Genomic DNA, 21,100 nt, shown 5'->3' on the forward strand with positions numbered 1-21,100 from the left:
GGTTTTCAATGGAGATTCAAAGCTGGCGCAATGTGTGTGTGTTTTTTGAGCAAATGCAGTTGTATATATAGCCAAATCCATGTGATATTTGCACACTCTTTTCAACCTTCCAAATTTGGCAAATGATGATAGCATGGTGCATGGGCGCGCATAGGCCCATGAAATGATAGCTTGAAGTCCAAAATGAATGATCAGATGTGTTGAAGCAAGCTTGGAATGCAAGGCAATTGTACATTGATGCTTGAAGTTGGATCCATGCCAAATGATATCAGCATGTTTAAGTCATGCACAACCTATGCATTTCAAGTCCAAAATGAATGAGTTTGAGCTCTTTGGAAATGTGAGATCAAGAGGAACAAGTTTGATGTTGAACACTTTTAATTTGAAGTTTGGAACTTGGAGAAATTTGAGGTGGAAGTTTGGAAAAATTTGACATATCAAAAATTTTCTAAGTGTCAAGCCATATGTCTCAATATTCCACCTTGCTTAACTTTTTTATGGGAGCTTCAAATGAGAAACATGTCTTTATCAAAGTTGTATCTCTATCAAATACCTTCACAATGGTCACCAATTTCATGTCATTTGGATTTGAAATGATAGAGTTATGCATTTTTGAAGTTTGGAAAAATCACTTGATCAATGGTATAGGTCAAAAGTGACCTATAATGTAGCCTCATATCAAATGTTCAAAGAAGTTGAATTAGCTCCCACTCCAAACATAAAAGTTGAAGTAGACACATTTAATTTGATTGTGAAACTTGGAAATATTCCATATCATAAAAATTGAGCAAATTATGGCCTTGGGAAGTTGACTTTCAAATTAGGGTTTAGACAAAATGACCTATAAACATAGAAAATGATTTTCCAAGCAAAACTAGCTCTAGGTCTCAACATGAAAGTTGTTTGTAATGTCATTTAGAGTAAGTTTTATCTTAGAATCATTTTCATATGGTGAAAAGTGTAGGATATAGGGTCTAGGGAGACCCAGTTTTGATCAGATGAATTCATCTGGCCAACCACCATCAACCAACTTGCTAATTTCCAATTCTCTTGACTTTCTTGGCTAATGGTAGATCATATATGCATAATATGATGAATTTTGAAGTGTCCCTTAAGAAATTTGATCAATTGGTGAGATAGCTTGTTGGAGAAGTTACTCAAGATACCCAGTCAAACTAGGGTTTCCAAGGCAAATCACCCTCAAACTCTTGAAGAAAACTTGATCAATATGACATGTAGAAATCATTGGAACTCATATATGATGTTCATAACCATTCTTGAATCAATTCTTGGTTGTGCTCTTTGTTCATGAGGGTCTCAAACCCTAGATGTGCACTTGATGAATAAATGAGAGCATGCCTTTCCTACAAAAGAGTTAGACAAATGCAAAGACATATTTTTGGTATTTTAGTTAGTGAAATGATAAAATACAAGTATGATATAATCACAAAGTTCTTGGTGATCTCTCCCAAAACAAACCCAATGAAAGAAGGGTAAGGAGGATGCCAAGGTATGATCCCAATGCTAATGCATATAATGAAATTGCATGAGGGATCTTAGGGTCAAAATTGGGGTCTTACATTATGCCTAAGGGAGAAGTGAACATTGTTGGGCATTTTCAAATTTGATCATCAATAAAATTAATTCTATTCATCCACATCTATGATGTTTATTTTTACTTTTTACTTTATTCTAAAAATGGTAATCACAAAAAACATAAATAAACAATATAATTGTCCATCTGCATAATATTTGGTCACAAATTCTCTTCTCTAAAATCAAAATATAAAATCATTATGCAGGTTGGTTTCTAACCCCATTGAATACAATGATCCGTCTTCTTCTCCAAATTTTGAATTCCCTGTGTTTGAGGCCGAGGAGGAAAATGACGAAGAAGTGAGTGATGAATTGTCTCGTCTTTTTAAGCATGATGAAAAAGCCATTCAGCCATTCGAAGAGTAGATTGAATTAGTCAAATTAGGTTCCGAAGATGATGTGAAGGAAGTCAAGATTGGGTCTCGATTGTGTCCAGATGCGAAGAAGGGGTTGGTTGATCTTCTTCGAGAGTATTCAGATGTGTTTGCTTGGTCCTATCAAGACATGCCTGGTTTGGATTTTGAGATTGTGGAGCATAGATTTCCGTTGAAGCCAGAATGCCCGCCAGTCAAGCAGAAGTTGAGAAGAACATATCCTGATATGGTAATGAAGATCAAAGAAGAAGTGCAGAAGCAGATTGATGTCGGTTTCCTTGTGAACGGTGAATATCCGTATTGGGTGGCCAATATTGTGTCTGTACCAAAGAAAGATGGAAAAGTCCGCATGTGTGTCGATTATAGAGATTTGAATAAAGACAGTCTGAAATATGATTTCCCTCTTCCGCACAGTGATATGTTGGTAGACAATACTGCTAAATTCAAAGTCTTTTCGTTTATGGATGGATTTTACAGATATAATCAGATCAAGATGGCACCCGAAGATATGGAGAAGACCATATTCATTACACCTTGGGGAACATTCTGTTATAGAGTGATGCCTTTTGGTTTGAAGAATTCTGGTGCAACTTACCAAAGAGCAATGACTACTCTTTTTCATGATATGATGCATAAATAGATTGAAGTCTATGTCGATGATATGATTGCTAAATCAATTGATAAAGAGGAACACGTTCACCATTTGTTGAAGCTATTCCAGTGTTTGAGGAAGTATAAACTCCGCTTGAATCCCAATAAGTGTACTTTTGGTGTTCGTTCCGGTAAGTTGTTGGGCTTTATTGTAAGCGAGAATGGTATTGAAGTTGATCCTACCAAGGTCAAAACAATACAAGAGATGCCTGCGCCCAAGACTGAAAAGCAAGTCAGAGGGTTTCTCGGTCGCTTGAATTATATCTCAAGATTCATTTCACACATGACTGCTACATGTGCGCCTATATTTAAGCTTGTTCGAAAAGATCAGTCTTGTGATTGGACCAAAGACTGCCAGAAAGCTTTTGATAGTATCAAAGAGTATCTGCTTGAACCTCCGATTTTGTCTCCACCTGTTGAAGGAAGACCGTTAATCATGTATTTGACCGTGCTTGAAGATAACATGGGTTATGTTCTTGGTCAGCAAGATGAAACTAGAAAGAAAGAATTTGCAATTTACTACATCAGTAAGAAGTTCATCGACTGTGATACTCGGTATTCTATGCTAGAGAAAACTTGTTGCGCATTGGCTTGGGCTGCTAAGCGTCTGCGTCAGTATATGCTAAATCATACCACTTGGTTGATATCCAAAATGGATCCAATTAAGTATATATTTGAGAAGCTTGCTTTAACTAGGAGGATTACCCGTTGGTAGATGTTATTATCAGAGTATGATATTGAATACCGATCTCAGAAAGCGATCAAAGGTAGTATCTTGGCTGACCATTTGGCTCACCAACCAATTGAAGATTATCAGTCAGTGCAGTATGACTTTCCTGATGAAGAGATCTTGTACTTGAAAATGAAAGACTGCGATGAACCATTGCTTGAAAAAGGGCCAGAACCTGGTTCCTGTTGGGGCATGGTATTTGATGGAGCTGTTAATCAATATGGTAATGGCATTGGGGCAGTGATTTTTACTCCTCAAGGCACGCATTTTCCCTTTACAGCTAGATTGACTTCCAAGTGTACAAACAACATGGCAGAATATGAAGCTTGCATTATGGGGCTTAAGGAGGCCATTGATTTCAGAATCAAGTATTTGGACGTCTATGGAGATTCAACTTTGGTTGTGAATCAAATCAAAGGTGAATGAGAGACGAATCAACCCAATTTGATACCATATAGAGATTATGAGAGGAGGATTTCAACTTTCTTTACAAAGGTTGAATTTCATCATATCCCTCGAGATGAAAACCGGATGGCAGGCGCTCTTGCAACGTTGGCATCAATGATTGTAGTGAAGTATTGGAATGAGGTTCCCAAATTGACTAGGATACGTCTTGATAGGCCAGCTCATGTGTTTGTTGTTGAAGAGGTCAAAGATGAGAAGTCGTGGTATTACGACATCAAGTGTTTCCTCCAGAGTTAGATTTACCCGTCTGGGGCATCTGTGAAAGATAAGAAGACTTTGAGAAGATTAGCCGGCAATTTCTACCTTAATGGAGAGGTATTGTACAAGATAAACTTCGATATGGTTTTGCTCAGATGCATGGATAGACACGAGCAGACCTGTTGATGACTGAAGTCCATGAAGGTTCCTTTGGTACTCATTCCAATGGACATGCGATGGCGAAGAAGATGTTGTGAGCAGGTTACTATTGGTTGACAATGGAATCTGACTGTTGCAAGTTTGTGAAGAAATGCCACAAGTGTCAAATTTATGCAAATAAGATTCATGTTCCTCCGACACTCCTAAATGTTATTTCCTCCCCATGGCCCTTCTCCATGTGTGGAATTGATATGATTGGCATGATTGAGCCTAAAGCTTCGAATGGACATCGTTTCATTTTGGTGGCAATTGACTACTTCACAAAATGGGTTGAGGCGACATCATATGCGAATGTGACCAAGCAAGTTGTTGTAAGGTTTATCAAGAATCAGATTATATACCGTTATGGTGTGCCAAGTAAGATCATTACTGATAATGGATCGAACTTGAATAATAATATGGTGGAAGCTCTTTGTAAAGACTTCAAGATTACACACCATAATTCTTCTCCCTACAGACCCAAGATGAATGGGGTTGTTGAAGCTATAAACAAGAACATCAAAAAGATTATTCAGAAGATGGTTGTGACGTATAAGGATTGGTATGAGATGCTCCCATTTGATTTACACGGGTATCGTACATCCATCTGCACTTCAACAGGGGCAACCCCTTTCTCTATTGTATATGGTATGGAAGCAGTGCTCCCCGTAGAGGTTGAGATTCCGTTATTACGTGTGCTCATGGAAGCCAAGTTGACTGAGGCTGAATGGTGTCAGACCAGGTTTGATTAGTTGAATTTAATTGAAGAGAAAAGATTGGCTACCATATGTCATGGTTAGTTATATCAGCAAAGGATGAAGAAAGCTTTTGATAAGAAGGTCATACCTCGAGTATTCAGGGAAGTTGACCTTGTGCTCAAGAAGATTCTATCTTTCAAACCAGATTCTAGGGGAAAATGGACTTCTAATTATGAAGGCCCATATGTTGTTAAGAGAGCCTTTTAAGGCAGTGCATTGATTCTTACAACTATGGATGGTGAAGAGTTCACTCGTCCTGGGAACATAGATGTAGTCAAGAAATACTTCGCCTAAAAAAGAAAATAACAACCCGCTAAGTTGAAAACCCGAAAGGGCGGCTTAGGTAAAAATGAGCGTCTCGGTGGATTGAAAACCCGAAAGGGCGATCCAGGCAAAAATTAGAGACATAAAATAGAAAAGAATTCTCCCGAGAAGTTTAGTACCCCACCCTGGGGCAACTTATGCAAAATTTAGGGATTTATGGCAAGTAACTGCATTCTGCTGATCTTCAATTTTTGGAGAAACTTTGCTGAGCACAAGGGTTGACGTCAATTCATCATCCCCAATAGCGGCCAAAAGCACAACGGATATTAAGAGTTGGTAGAAGGATTAATGGTCAATTGTATTCAATGTAACCCTTTTCCATGTAAATTACCATTTTCAACTTTGTAAAGATTTATGGAGTCTTGTCATTTACAGACAACCATTCTATTAAATAAAATTGAACTTTTATCCAATTATTTCCACTCTTATTTACTTCATCCAAATAGTTTTAAATCTTTTTATGATCATTTTTTAATTTAAATTTTTTAATCAAAATCATTTTCTTAAACATATAAAAGCAAGAATTTTAAGAGCAAGTGAAAAGAAATACCAACAACATTTCAAAAATAGCAAGCCCTAAGTGTGGAGCATTAATGGTTCACCCGAGCAGTTAACCCTTTAGCTATCTCCTGCCGAGTTGGTTGATTCATTCCCCCTAACGGAGTTTGTGGATATTCCCAAGCGGAGTTTGTATATTCCTTAGCATGTTTGATGTTATTTTTAATCTCCAGCAGAGTAAGTTTGGTTTCCTCAGTAGATTGCATTGGTTTCTCCAACAGTCGTCATCCAGCTCGATCCCCAGTCAGAGTTTCCTCCTGGTTCTTGAGAATCTATTTGCGGTTATCCTCTGCACGGTTGTCTCCCATTGAATATGGTGTTGACCTAAAATTCCCCGCAGATTTGATAACATTTCCTTTCCTCATCAGGTTTCCTCCTTCCCCAACTAGGGTTGGGCCTTTGGGATATTCATCTCTTTGCTCCAGCAGTTGTTCCCCTCTTTTGTGGATTGACCGAGGGTTGTATCGATGATTCAAATTTTTGCAACACCTTCGTATCCTTTGCGATCATTTTTTCAGCATAATCATCATATATACATATACACTCATATAATTTCATAATTGCATGATTATATCATCAGATTGGTTGATTCATTGTTTGAGACTCTTATTCTCTGTTATGGCGGTACTTTATCCCCATACAAATCTGGCGTCTGTCCTCCTTCAATTGTAGAGTGTCGGCCCCTTAAGCAGAAAGACTTTAACCTTTCTCCTCTCCTCACTGAGTTATTTCCTCGTGGATGATTTTTTTTAGTTTCCTCTCTAGTGGATTATCTGGATGGAACCAATCCCCTTGAGTTATATCCTCATTGGGTTGAGTCTTGATTGACCGTTTCTTTCTAGTTCTTACCTAGATAGATGCTTTGGGTCCCCTAAGAGTTTATTACCCAATAACTGGTAATATTCTTCTTAGTTTGCAGTTTGTTACTTCTTGCCGAATACCCGACAAAGGTACTCCTGTTTTCCCTATCAGCAGAGTCCCCGGTGGATTCATTCTTTTCCTGGAAGAATATCCTTGATATGTTCATCCTAACCGATGATGGATATTTTCTTTCCTTGTCTGAGTTTATCCTTGATATGTTCATCCTAACCAATGACGAATACTTTTATCCTTGGTATTCTACCCAGTAAAAAGGTAGTTCTAATCCCTATTTTGTTCCATAGAGAGCTAATCCCTGATATGTTCATCCTAACCGATGACGGGTTTCCTTCTCTTTGCGGTCTTCTACCCAGTAACCGGTAGTTGTAAATCCTGCTTTTCTTTCCCCTTTGCAGAGTCTATCCTTGATATGTTCATCCTAACCGATGATGGATTTTCTCTTTGTGGTATTCTATCCAGTAACTGATAGATGTAATTCATATTTTGCTCCTTAAACAGAGTCTATCCTTGATATGTTCATCCTAATAGGTGACAGATTTTCTCTTTGATGGTATTCTATCCAGCATTCGATAGATGTAATTCCTACTTTTTGCTCAGTTGGTTTATCCTTGATATGTTCATCTTAACTGATGACGGATATCCTCCTTGACATCCCAGGCAAGTCTATCCTTGAAATGTTCATCTTAACCGATGATGGATTTTCTTCCCTTCTTAGTCTATCCTTGATATGTTCACCCTAATCGGTGACGGGTATTCTCATCTTTGGTCTTCTACCCAGTAACCGGTAGTTGTAAATCCTATTTTTATGCAGTTTTTCCCGGCAAGGCTATTCTTACCCAGTAACCGGTAATGAATACTCCCTCCTAGAGGTTCTCAGCGGGTCATCCTTGATATGTTCATCTTAACCGATGGCGGATGTCCTCTTTGTCAGATCTCTATTATCTCCTTACCCAGTAACAGGTAGTGGATAATAGATTTTTGCTCCTCCTGTGTTGAAGTTTATTTCTACCCCAGTTGAGTTAAGTGTGTATTTCCTCAGTGAAATCGTTTTTCCTGCATGATCTAAGTACGTCAGCTTTACCCTGATCTACTTGTTTTCCCTGCAGATGTTTTGTTTCCCCGACTGAATCTTTCCATGTTTACGGAATTCCTCTAAGTCCCCCAGCAGTTTTAAGTCGTAGCCTGGCCTACGCATAACCCTTTTATTCCCCCAGAGTCTTTGTTTCCAAGGTCAGCTTTCCTTACGGAATGCATTGCGCTCCTGCGGATTTTTGGTCTCTTTGATTTCTTTTCCTTTGTGACAACATTTCCCCCACAGAGAATTCGCTTCTACATTTCATATCATATGCATCATGAGGTCTCTTAGGGACCAAAATTTGTTTCTATGTTGTTATTTAAGCCCATTCTACTGAATCGATATGAATATTTTAACCTTCACCTCCTCAGTTAGAATGTCCTTAAATAGGGGCAGCTGTAAGACCCCAATTTTGACCCTAAGATCCCTCATGCAATTTCATCCTATGCATTAGCATTGGGATCATACCTTGGCATCCTCCTTACCACTCTTTCATTGGGTTTGCTTTGGGAGAGATCACCAAGCACTATGTGATTGTATCATACTTGTATATTATCATTTTTTACTAACCAAACTACCAAAAATATGTAATTGTATTTGCCTAACTCTTTTGTAGGTAGGGCATGATCCCCATTGATCTATCAAATTCACATCTAGGGTTTAAGACCCTCATAGCTAAGAGCACAACCAAGGATTGATTCACAATGTCTCAAAGCATCATATATGAGTCCCAATGATCTCTACATGTTATATTGATCAAGCATTCTTCAAGAGTTTGGAGTTGGTTTGCCTTGGAAACCCTAGTTTGACTGGGTATCTTAAGTAACTTCTCCAACAAGCTATCTCACCAATTGATCAAATTTCTCAAGGTACATTTCAAAATTCATCATCTTATGCATATATGATCTACCATGAGCCCATAAAATCAAGAGAATTGGAAGTTAGCAAGTTGGTTGATGGTGGTTGGCCAAATGAATTCATTTGATCAAAACTGGGTCTCCCTAGACCCTATCTCCTACAATTTTCACCATATGAAAATGATTACAAGAGAAACGTTACTCTAAGTAACATTCCAAACAACTTTTATGTTGAGACCTAGAGCTAATTTTGTTTGGAAAATCATTTTCTATATTGAAACATTATAGGTCATTTTGTCTAAACCCTAATTTGAAAGTCAACTTCCCAAGCCCATAACTTGCTCAATTTGTATGATATGAAATATTTAAAAGTTTCACAATCAAGTTAAAGATGTTTACTTCAACTTTGATGTTTGGAGTGAGATCTAAATCAACTTTTATGAGCATGTGATATAAGGATACATTATAGGTCATTTTTTACCTATACCATTAAACAAGTGATTTTCCTCAACTTCAAAAATGCATAATTCTATCATTCTAAATCCAAATGACATGAAATTGGTGACCATTTTGAAGGTATTTGAAAGAGATACAACTTTAATGAAGACACTTTTCTCATTTGGAGCTCACATAAAAAGTTAAGTAAGGTGGATTATTGAGATATATGACTTAACACTTAGAAAAAATTTCAACATATTGAAATTTCCAAACTTCCACCTCAAAATTCACCATGATCCAAGTTCCAATTGGAAAATTGTCCAACATAAAAGTTGTTCCCCTTGATCTAATCTTTCCAAAAACCCTATTTCATGCATTTTGGATTAGGTTTGCTAGGGATGCGCATGGTCTTAACAGGTCTGCATCATTGGAGAAAATCAAATGTCCAAAACTCCATTTCACTTTGCCTTGCCATTCAAGCATGGTTTGAACTTTAGTACAGTTGCAATTGGATCATAATGGATTACTTCATGGGCCTGTACACACCCATGCAAGCTTGTGCATCACCCTTGCCATTTTTAGCAATTTTTCAAGTGTGTAATTATCAATCCCAAATGCTATAAATACAAGGCCTCTTAGCTCATTTAAAAGACACCTTGCACGCCAGATTTTCCCCCCAATTGAAACCCTCATCATTCAAAGGAAACCTGAGAATTTTCAACTTGAAAATTGAGTTTGAATCTCATTGTTTGGAGATTCAAAAACTCTAGGATCCAAAGCTTTGTACCATTGCCAAACCACTTCTGCAAGCTCCTTGAGTGTGATCAAGTCAAGTTTGAAGCAAGCGAGATCCATTTCTGCACAACATTGAAGGTAATTTTCAGAAATCTTCTTCTCTTAGATTCTCACTCAATTCTCATCAATTCTCTTGGATCTTTGGTTGCCTGAAGTCCTACCAATGTAGGCAAGAAGATTGAGTTGCTTTAAGGTCAAATCGAAGCAACTCAGTTGACACACCTCAAAATTCAACTCCTCATATCTTTCTATATATTTGGAGTTAGTTGAAATTGAGGTCAGATTCGTGCTCTACGCCATTTTTTCTTTCAGATCATGTCCTCTTTTTTCATTTTGGTGATGGTAATGAGTGAACCAGTCCGATGGACCTCGCCTGAGAAGGTGACCAGAGGTCCAGCGCCGGTGTGTGCTGGATAGGTTCTGAGCCATTGATCTTGTTTAAATTGTTTTAATCTTGAGCGTTGCTTTTGAATACTATTGGTGTGGCGCGCTGACTCTGTGTTTGATGGAACACGCATTTTAGACCACTTGATCTGCCACCTCAATTAATGAGGGAGATCAAGTGGTCCACGTTTTTTTGATTTTCTGATTTTCATTTTATTTCATTTGATTTTCATTAATTCATATTAATTTTAATATTGATCCAAAAAATATGAGAGTTTCACCAAAAAAATTTAAATAAATTCTTCTTTCATATTTTGAATTAAAATTATTTTTTGGATCATTATTAGTATTTTTCATGATTTAATTGATTTTGTGAATATTTTTAATTGTTTAAAAATACTTTTAAGTCTCCAAAAATTCTTTAAAAAAAATTCTCCAAGGTCCTTTGACCTTGTTTGACCTATGATAAATCTCATGGTCATTTCTTTGGTGTTTTGATGAGATTTTAGGAAGTTGACAAACCATATTTAATTTAATGCATTATTTTTAGTATTTTTAAATTGAATAAATGACAAATAATTGTGTTGAGCTATCTTGATGATTTGTATAAGTTTGACTTGTGTTGTTGGGCATTGGTCAAGGTTGATTTGACTTTGCTAGGTTAAGATCATTGGATTTAGGGGATTGATGGAATGTACATTCCATCTCCCAAAATGAATGAATGATCTTAATTTGGTAAAAGTTCTCCTTTGACCAATTTGAGTTTTGATATATTCCCCTCCCTCTTCATCTAATTCCCTTTCTTTATGCATCCATTTCATTTTACCTATGATATCTCAAAGTCCTAAGGCTAGTTGAGTGAAATATCAACATAAGTATAGATGAGATTAGGCCATCTCTTTTGCATATTATTTTTGTGTGTGGTATGTTTCTTGAGCATAGTCCATTATATTATGTCTCTAACATGCATTAACACCAAAATTCTATTGCCCGACCTCAAATAGTTGTGATTGCTACATAAGTCCAATTACGATTGCTTAACATAGCGCTAAATTTTTGACACAAAAAGGCATATCATTCTAGTTAGTGAGATTGTAAGTCTCCCCTCTTTCATGGTATTGTGTGGAAACTTGGCCTTTTTTCCTTCCTTTGGAAGATGTCTTGGTTCAAGGATCCATGCTTGTGATAAGTGGGTTAAGTGTTCTCCAAAGAATGACTTAAAATGAAAAGCAAAAGCAAAAACAATACTAACTCCTAATTCATTAACAACTAACATTTAATTTCAAGCCATTTACTTTTAATGCACTTTAATTTTTAAGCTCTATTCATTTGCCATTATTCATACCATTCTAATTGTTTATATTAATGCCTTTTCACTTTGTCCACTTGGACCAGATTGTGTGATATATCTTGTTTGTGTATATTTTGTTTGTTTGTGTGGTCTTTGGCCATTAATGTACATAATAAGAAACAAAAAACCCTAAAAAACTATTGTGTGGACTGTTGGTTTGATCTTGGACAATTGGACTTAGAATTTAGACAGCATCCATATGCAAAAGGACTTGGCCAATGCCAACTTACATGTAACCAAGTGCTTGCAATTTGAAACTTCATCTGATACATCATTGAAGATCCATCTTAGTTCATCTGCAACATGATCATTGTGAAGATGTTATTTTGAACCTGTAACTTGTGGAATTCATCTACTACATGGGCAAATTTGGAGAAGGTCATGGAGTGGTTAAAGCTTGGATGGGGCTATCTTTATTTGATGCCTTTCTCTTCAAGTTAATATTGTATGCATTGTTTGTTGCTTGATTCAAATGTCCAAGGGAAATTTGGGTTTCTATATGGCATTCTTGCCTATTGGATTGCAGCCCATTGGTCAGATATTTACAACTTTTAACTTTTAAATTTATGCTTAGGATTAGTCTTTTCATCTCTTCCCCGTCTCTTTAATTTCAAAATCTTTCCCTCCTTTTAAAAACTTCTTTGTTTGAATTTGTTTTTTTCTAAACTTAGACCCTTTGCAAATTAGAAACTTTAGCCTTATGCCATTACATTTTCAAACTTCTTTTCTTAAATCAAACTTGTAAATAAACTTAACTATACTTGACTTAAAATTTTCAAAAGCCAAAAAGAACTAACCCATTCAAACCATTTTCTAGGCCCTGGTACCTTTCAGACTTAATTTTTTATTAAAAGCAATGCATCTACTTTGAAATTTGTATCACGAACTACGAGGTTTTGATCCCTCATTCTTATGTTGGTACGTAGGCACAAGTCCGAAGGTCTTGTCAAACATAAAAATATAATTAATGAATTCTTTTCTCATCCCCCCATTCTATTTGTTTGTAAACATCACTTTGTACAAAATACATATGCACACAAGAAAGGGCTCCCTAGGAGTACCTAGGACACTTTGGGTGCTAACACCTTCCCTCTGTGTAACCAACCCCCTTACCTGTAATCTCTGACATTTTATTAGTTTTGATTTGAAAACTTCTTATTTTTGGATTTTGTTCGTACTTTTCCCTTTTCCCTTGGAAACAATAAAAGCGCGGTGGCGACTCTTGTTATTTGATGTCTTGCTTATCCATAGCTTGATGATCATGAATTTATCGCTACACTTAACATAGCGCTAAATTTTTTACACCAAAGGCATAGAATTCTAGTAAGTGAGATTGTAAGTCTCCCCCCTTTCATGGTATTATGTGGAAACTTGACATTTTTTCCTTCCTTTGGAAGATGTCTTGGTTCAAGGATTCATTCATGTGAATAGAGGGTTGATTGTTCTCCAAAGAATGACTTAAACAATAAAAAAGCAAATCTTCACTAACTTCTAATCAACTAACCTTTGACTAACTTTTAATTTGAAGCCATTTACTTTTATGCACTTTAAATTCAAGCCTTTTATCATTTGCCATTATGCATATCATTTAACTTGTTTATTTTAATGTCATTTTCACTTTGCTCACATGAGCCATATATTGTGGTTGTATATACTTGCATGTGCATTTTGTTTGTGTTTGTGCTCTTAGGACCTTAAAGTACAAAATAAACAACAAAAACCCTAAAAAATATTTGTATGGACTATTGGATTTGGATATGAGCTTTGGACTTAGAATTAGGCAACATTCCATATGCAAAAGGACTTAGCCAATGCCAACATTTCCGAAACCAAGTCATTGGGATGTAAGCTTTCATCTGATACAAGTGTTGGAGTCCTTGTGGATTCATCTGCAATATGGTCTTGATGCAAATATACCTTTGAACCTGAGTCATTCAAGGAGTATTGTCATCTGACACATGAGGAAGATTATGAAGAAGACTATGAAGTTGCTTGCTTGGATGTGGTTATCTTTATTTGATGCCTTGCTCTTCATCATGTTATTTGTGTATTGATATTGCTTGATCCTAAAGTCCAAGGGAAAAGTGGGTTTCTATATGACATTCTTGTCTATTGGATTGCATCCCATTGGTCAGATCTTTTCAACTCTTAACTTTCAAATTTTTGCTTAGGATTAGTCTCTTCATCTCCTCCCACATCTTAAATTTCAAATCTCTCCCTCTTTTCAAAATTTCCTTTGCTTGAGATTTTTAAACCCGGACTTTATTGCAAATTAGAAACTTTGGCCTTATGCAATTGCATTTTTAAATTCTTTTCTTAAATCAAACTTGTAAATGAATCTAATCATATTGACTTAAAATTTCAAAAGACAAAAAGAACTAACACTCATTCAAACTCTTTTAGGCCCCTTTTTTCCTCTCTTAAACTTAAATTTTTGTTAAAATCAATTCACTCATTTTGAAATTGATACCACAAACTACGAGGTTTTGATCCCTCATTTTTATGTTGGTACGTAGGCATAAGTCCGAAGGTCTTGTCAAACACAAAAATATAATTAATGAATTCTTTTCTCATCCTCACACTCTATTTATTCCAAACATCATCTTATACCAAAAGACATACACACATAAAAAGAGCTCCCTAGGAGTACCTAGGACACTTTGGGTGCTAACATCTTCCCTCTGTGTAACCAACCCCCTTACTCGTAATCTCTGGCATTTTATTAGTTTTGATTTGAAAACAATAAAAGCGCGGTGGCGACTCTGGTTTTATTGACGTTAAGTTTATCCATAGCTTAATGGTCATGAATTTACCGCTACAACACCTTTAGATGACTTACTGATGGTTGTTTGCCACTCCACACTTCTTCAGGAACCTTGTTCTTCAGCTTCTTGGTAGGGCACATGTTCAGTATATAAACAACAATCAAAACAGCTTCACCCCATAAGAATTTTGGCAAATTGTTCTGCTTCAGCATGCATCTTTACATGTCCAATATGGTCTTATTTCTTCTTTATGATATTCCATTATGTTGAGGAGTATAAGGATTAGTTACCTCATGATCAACACCATGTTCTGCACACAATGCTTCAAATATCTTGGATGTGTATTTGCCACCTCCATTAGTTCACAACACCTTGATCTTCTTTTCACTCTGGTTTTCGACAAGCATCTTGAAAATCTTAAAGATTTTGAATACTTCTTCCTTTTTCTTGATCACATAGATCCACAACTTTTGACTAAACTCATCGACAAACGAAAAAAAAATACATTTTTCCACCAATGGTATGCTCCTCAAAAGGACGACATATGTCTGAATGTACATCTTCGAGCACACAGGAGGATCTCATTGGCATAGTTGAAACAAAATACTTCTTGGACCACTTTCTGACTAGACAACCTTCACAGAGTTTGTCGGGCATCTCAAGACTTGGTGTACCAGTTATCATATCTTGAGTGATCAGTTGATTGAGCGACCTTAAATTCAGATGGCCAAACCTCAGATGCCACAACCAACTATTTTTGTGGTCGACATCTATTTTCAGACATTCTACCTCAGTTGAACTGATTATGGTATTAAATGTTATATTCTTAAAAAAAAAAGATTCCAAGACCAAGTTATTCTGGATGTTGAAAAGTTCTATCTTTCATAACCACTACGAACCCCTTTTCGACTAGTTGTCTAACACTTAGTGGATTGGACTTCATTCCAGGGACATAGAGTACATCTTTGATCAAGGATTTCGCTCCATTACTCCTTTGAATAACTATGTTGTCAGTACCTTCATCTTGCAACGAGTTATTATCAGCAAGTTTGACCTTGCTCTTCTTCGAATCGTCAAAATCTATTAACCATACTTTTTGACCAGTCATGTGATTTGAGCAGACTGAGTCAAGGAACCAGATCTTGAATTCGACATGGTCATCTACAATTGGAGTCATATCCATCATATCATATGAATCTTGATGTGCAAGGTTCGATCATTTGTCCTTGCCTTTTGTCGATCCCTTGTCTTTCCTGTACCAAAAATGCTTGGCCAAGTGACCCCACTTTTCACAATTATAGCAATGCATACTTTTTCTCTTCTTTTCTTTTTGATAGGAATTTCCCTCTCCTCTTTTCGAGGATTCAGAAGCTCTATCATCGACCTTATTCTTGTGAGGATTCGACCAAGACTTCTTGCCCGAATCTTGTCGATTTTGCCTTTGAACTCATTGGAACCACCACTTTTCTTCCATGACTGAGCCTATAGTGCTTGTATTAAGTCTTGAACTCCTTTCCTTTCGACAATCCTAATTGCATGTGCCTCCAATGAACCAACCAAATCTTCCAGTTTTAGGGTTTCAATATTGTTGAATTCTTGAATAGTTACGATAACATGATCAAAGTGAGAGGTTAACATACACATTACCTTCTCAATTATCATCTTATTAGTTAGGTTTTCACCACAACCCTTCATGAGATGGACGAGTTTATGCACCTTCGACCATAGCCTGTAATCTTTTAGTCTTCTCCCATCAACAACAATTCATATTGTTGTCGCAAAGTTTGCAACTTAACAACCTTGGTTTTCTCGCCTCCTTCATAGTACTTGATAAGAATATCCCATTCCTCCTTCGCCAATTCAGCATGAGCGATTCCGTCGAAATTAGCTGCCTCAACCGCCGATTGGATATAAAATGCTCCGCCTTGCAATCCTTCTTCTTGGTATCCTTATGATCGGTTTTCTGTGCGTCGGTTGCATCTTCATCAACCGCAAGAACACCATTAGTAACCACTTCTAGGGTTTCATGAAAGTCAAATAGAGATTGCATCTATTTTCTCCATCAAAGCCAATTCTTGTCGTCAAGAGTTGGAAGGGAGTTTGGTAATTTTCCGTTACCATTCATCTTTGCAGCGATTGATCAACAACAACCCTTGATCCCAGAAACACAATCTCTGATGTGTGATTCTTAAAAATACGATTAAGAATCTAACTAGAGCTCTAGATACCAATTTGTTAGTGCTTCAGGAACTTTTAGTAGGAGGGAAAGATAAAATAAAGAAATAAGGATTATATTATTGAATTGTATTATAATACGGAATTACAAAATATCTATTCATATACACCTAAGTGACTTGAATACTAAGTAAAATAACAAACTAAATAACAAACTAAATAACAAACCCTAAACCCTAATTAGCTTTAGACTTGAGGCACGCAACTCAATTTGAATTATATCTAATATCTCAACATTCTTAAGAATTCAAATATGCATATGTAAAATTTCAACTAATCTAAATAGACAGATACCACAATTTCAGAGACTTCAATAAGAATTGAGTAAGTAAAATGTGAGGTTTCTAGTAAAACAATCTACTGAAAAACTACTTCTCACTTCACGTTATTTATTATTTTTATTCAGGAACACGTTTTCGAAATCGACAAAACGGAGCAACCAGAGAATTGCATATGATATATCAGATTAATAGTATTAGGTTTTAAAAGTAAAATTATTAATCATGTAACTCTACTTATATAAATTATTACTTTATTTATTTTCCTCCGAGGAGGCTTTGCCCATTAAACTTTAAAAACCACTTCTAAATATTGTTATGTCTAACTATATATAATATCTTCTAGGTATTTCCTATGGTGTTAGAGATAGTGTAAAAAAATTAAATTAGCAATACGTGAAAATTGAACTCTTTTATTATCATCATTTAATTAAAGAAGGGAAATCATATTTTCCTTAAACCTAAACTTCAACTATGCATCAAAGATGTCCCTTTCAACAGCAACAACGACATCAAGGAAGTTTTATTATAGCATTTTCTTTCACTTTTATTTCATACAATAAGAATTCTCCTCATATTACATCTTAAATTTCTTCCACTTGAAGGGATCAAACCTTCCTACAAAGTGTTAAACCATCCCCAACAGAAAGAATGATTGATTCTATTCGAGAATCACTTGCTATAAACTTGTTGAACTCAATCAAAGGCTTTCTATAAGGCTTTATGTGATCACCCATTTCATCATCCTCAGACATTGCAACTGAACCAGCCCACAAGGTGTTGTCATATGCAACTATTCCACCCTTTCTCATCAGTTTCAACACTTGTTCATGATACTTTATGTATTGATCCTTAGCAGCATCCACAAAAACATAGTCAAATGATTCTTCTTGTTTTCCCTACAATTCTTAACTATTATTTCACTTTTCAATAGCATGATAAAGATGAATTTCACTTCCTAAAAAAAACCTACATCAACAAGATCATGTAGAACAGATAATGCATCTCCAAGGATAAACTCAACTTTGTGCTCCACACCAGCTTTCTCGATAAAAGGCAATCCAACCTCGTATGCTTCTCTGTCAACATCAATTGCTGTTATCTGTGATCAACAATGTTTTTGTTTAATTTAATTTTCTCAACAAATATATTTATGTTTAGTTACAAATCCAGTGTATACCTTGCCATCACTTGGTAGAGCAAGAGCTGTAGCAAGAAGAGAATAACCAGTGAAGACTCCAATTTCTAGGGTTTTCTTTGCATTCATAGTTTTAAGAAGAATAGACAGAAACTGAGCTTCATCTATAGGCACACTCATGAAATGCTCCCTGCAAACATACATAGATATATATATAAACAATTTACTATAAATCAGTTAACAGAAGAATGTAAAATTCAGTTTCCTTATACCATGAGCCCTCGAATTTATGTGCGGTGGCCTCTCTTAGTTGCTTCAATTGCTCATGCTCTTTTGGATAGCAACTTGTTTCAAGGATGTACTATATCATATATGAAGTATTTGTAATAAATATAATGATAATTTAGTGTATATAAAAGTTGGGTTGATATAGTTTTACCTTAAGAGTTGCTGGAGTTTGGACAGGGGACTTTTCTAGTTGTATACTTGTCATAATTGAAGCATGTAATGAAAAATGAAAAGTAGTAATATCTGTGTTTGATGAGTTTGTTTCTTAGTTCAATGGATCTATATAGACATATATTAGTGTACTAATCTTCTCATGCTACTGGTGGGTAGGTGTATGAAAGGTGCCTAGTAATACTATTCATAATTTTTATTAGTTACGTAATGAGTTGTAACAATGTTAAGTTTTTTTTTTAAATTGTCGATAAATTTATATTACAATAATTTTTGTGAATTATTAATCACATATAAAAGGTTAAAGGTTAGTTTTCTTTTTTTAAAATAAAATAGGTTAAGTTTATGAGATTTTGACGATAGTAATGGTTAAAATTTTCTGACGTTTTTTATTTTAATTTTATTGGGACATTTTCATCTCACTAATATTTGAATAAGTGTTGATCATGCTGTCTTTCGTATCCATGTTTGCTTTGTTTATATTAATTCAAAAAGTTGTTTTCATTGTACATTTGGAGTTATTTTTGCACCTCTATACAAGACCATTCTAACAAACTTTTACAACTTTTTTTTACTCATCACTCACACCTCACAAATCCTTGGAGTTTTAGAGATTGATTCTTGATGCAATTCCTCTTGATTTCTCTTCCTCTGGCTTGCATGAGTCCAATGGAATGAAAATGATAATGAATCCATAGAGTTTTTTTTCACAATCTTGAGTTGAACGAAAACTCGATTTCAAAGAAATCCTCAAGGTATTCTCTATTATGAGTTTATGGGATTGACTAGCAAAGCTGGGACGAGGCTCCTCCTTCAATCTGAGGCAATGCACTTCAATTTATAGGCAAATGAAATGATTCTCACACCATTCCAAATTTGAATAAAAAAAAGCAATTCATGGTGCATGGGTGCATGGGCACGTGTTCAGGCCCAAATGATGATTTAAATCCACTCAAATTCGTGCCAAAATATCATTGGGGTCATCACATGAGGTCATTCAAAGTTGTACATCAATTGGAGTTCAAAACTTGCTAAATTAAACCAATGAAAGAACTTATGCGCAAGTCCAACAATTCTTGTCCAAGTGAAGTGATCTTGGACTCTTTGGAAAGCTATCATCATAGGGAACAACTTCGATGTTGGTACTTTTTCAATTTGAAGCTCGGAACATGGTGAATTCTGGCCTTGAAGATGGAGGTACCAAACATACTTAGAAATTTTTCTAAGTTATAAGTCAAATGAATCCTCTTTCCACCTTGAATAACTTTGTATGTAAGCTTCAAATGACTTTGATTCCTTATACAAAGTTGTAGCCCTTTCAATTCTCTTCAAATTTATCAGAAATATGACATCATTTAGTGCTTGGATGATGGAGTTAAGGATTTTCTCATTGCACTATGGGAATACGTAGGCACAAAATTTCAAAATCTTAGCGAGCACATTAATTAAAACCAACCGTAAGTAACCTTCAGACAGTAACACCCATATGCGCAAAGAACAATCAAAATGGTTCTCGTTGAGTCCAACGGATGTGAGGGGTGCTAATACCTTCCCCTTGCATAACCGACTTCATTACCCTTTCTCTTCCCTTTGGGTTTTATTGATATTTTCTCTTTCCCTTAGAATAAATAAAATTCAATGGAGAATCTGTTGTATTTCGATCATGCAATGCGCTCGGGTATTTTTTACGGCGCGACAATTCCCATATAACAAGCATGAGATCACTTGACAGTAACGCTACCAAACTTTCTCAATTCATCAATATCATCTGAAAACACCTTAAACTAAAAATAAATAAAATTTAATATGGGTTGCCTCCAAGTAGCGCTATTTTATAATCTTGTACCCTGACCTCAATACAATCAAGATGAATCATTTAAATCCAAGGTAAACCTTGTGTTGTGAAAGGGTTCACTAAAGTAGGACTTTACTCTTTGATCATTCACTTTAAATTCATCACATGTTCTTTCACTCAACAAGTCCACTTCCCCATGAGGATAAATATTTTTTAATTTAAAGGGACCAGACCATCTAGACACGAGTTTTCCCGGATGAAGCTTAAGTCAAGAACTGAACAAAAGAACCTTTTGACCTTCAACTAAATCTCTTCTCTTGCACTTTCAGTCCTGCCACCTTTTTGTTTTCTCTTTGTACAATTCAACATTTTCATAAGAGAAGAGCTTATGTTCCTCAAGCTCATTTAGTTGAATCATTCTAAATGCTTTATGTTCCAACTTAATTGGCAAGTGGTATGCCTTTCCATAGACAAGTCTATAGGGAGACATGCCTAGAGGAGTTTTGTAAGCAGTCCTGTAAGCCCATAAGGCATCATCCAAGTGCTTTAACCAATCTCTCCTTGATGGATTTAAGTATCTCATTTCCAAGAAGGATGTTAAACCTAGGTTGATAAGATGGGTGCTACTAAGATGTTCTTACCAGGTAAGATTTGTATTAATCAAAAGAAAAAACAACTACCAGAAATTCCTTCATAGTGGTGGTATAATTGATTTGCGCTTCAATCAAACTCCTACTAGCATAGTAGGTGGTATGGAACACTTTGTTGTATCTTTGACCCACCATAACTCCAATGGGAA

The 21,100-nt window shown here is 35.9% G+C and overlaps 1 protein-coding gene across 1 annotated transcript; it reads right to left on the minus strand.

The window, feature by feature from the left end:
• Positions 1-17,302: 17,302 nt before the first annotated feature.
• Positions 17,303-18,654, minus strand: LOC127107333 (flavonoid 3',5'-methyltransferase). Its single transcript, XM_051044625.1, has 5 exons — positions 18,487-18,654; positions 18,320-18,408; positions 18,090-18,237; positions 17,883-18,011; positions 17,303-17,808 (listed from the first exon to the last, which is right to left on the minus strand). The coding sequence occupies exons 1-5, from the start codon at positions 18,538-18,540 to the stop codon at positions 17,518-17,520; spliced, it is 711 nt and encodes a 236-aa protein (XP_050900582.1). The 5' UTR covers positions 18,541-18,654; the 3' UTR covers positions 17,303-17,517.
• Between the last annotated feature and the right edge of the window lie 2,446 nt (positions 18,655-21,100).

The sequence above is a fragment of the Lathyrus oleraceus genome, chromosome 7 (genome assembly GCF_024323335.1).
Source record: "Lathyrus oleraceus cultivar Zhongwan6 chromosome 7, CAAS_Psat_ZW6_1.0, whole genome shotgun sequence".
Lineage (NCBI taxonomy): Eukaryota > Viridiplantae > Streptophyta > Magnoliopsida > Fabales > Fabaceae > Lathyrus > Lathyrus oleraceus.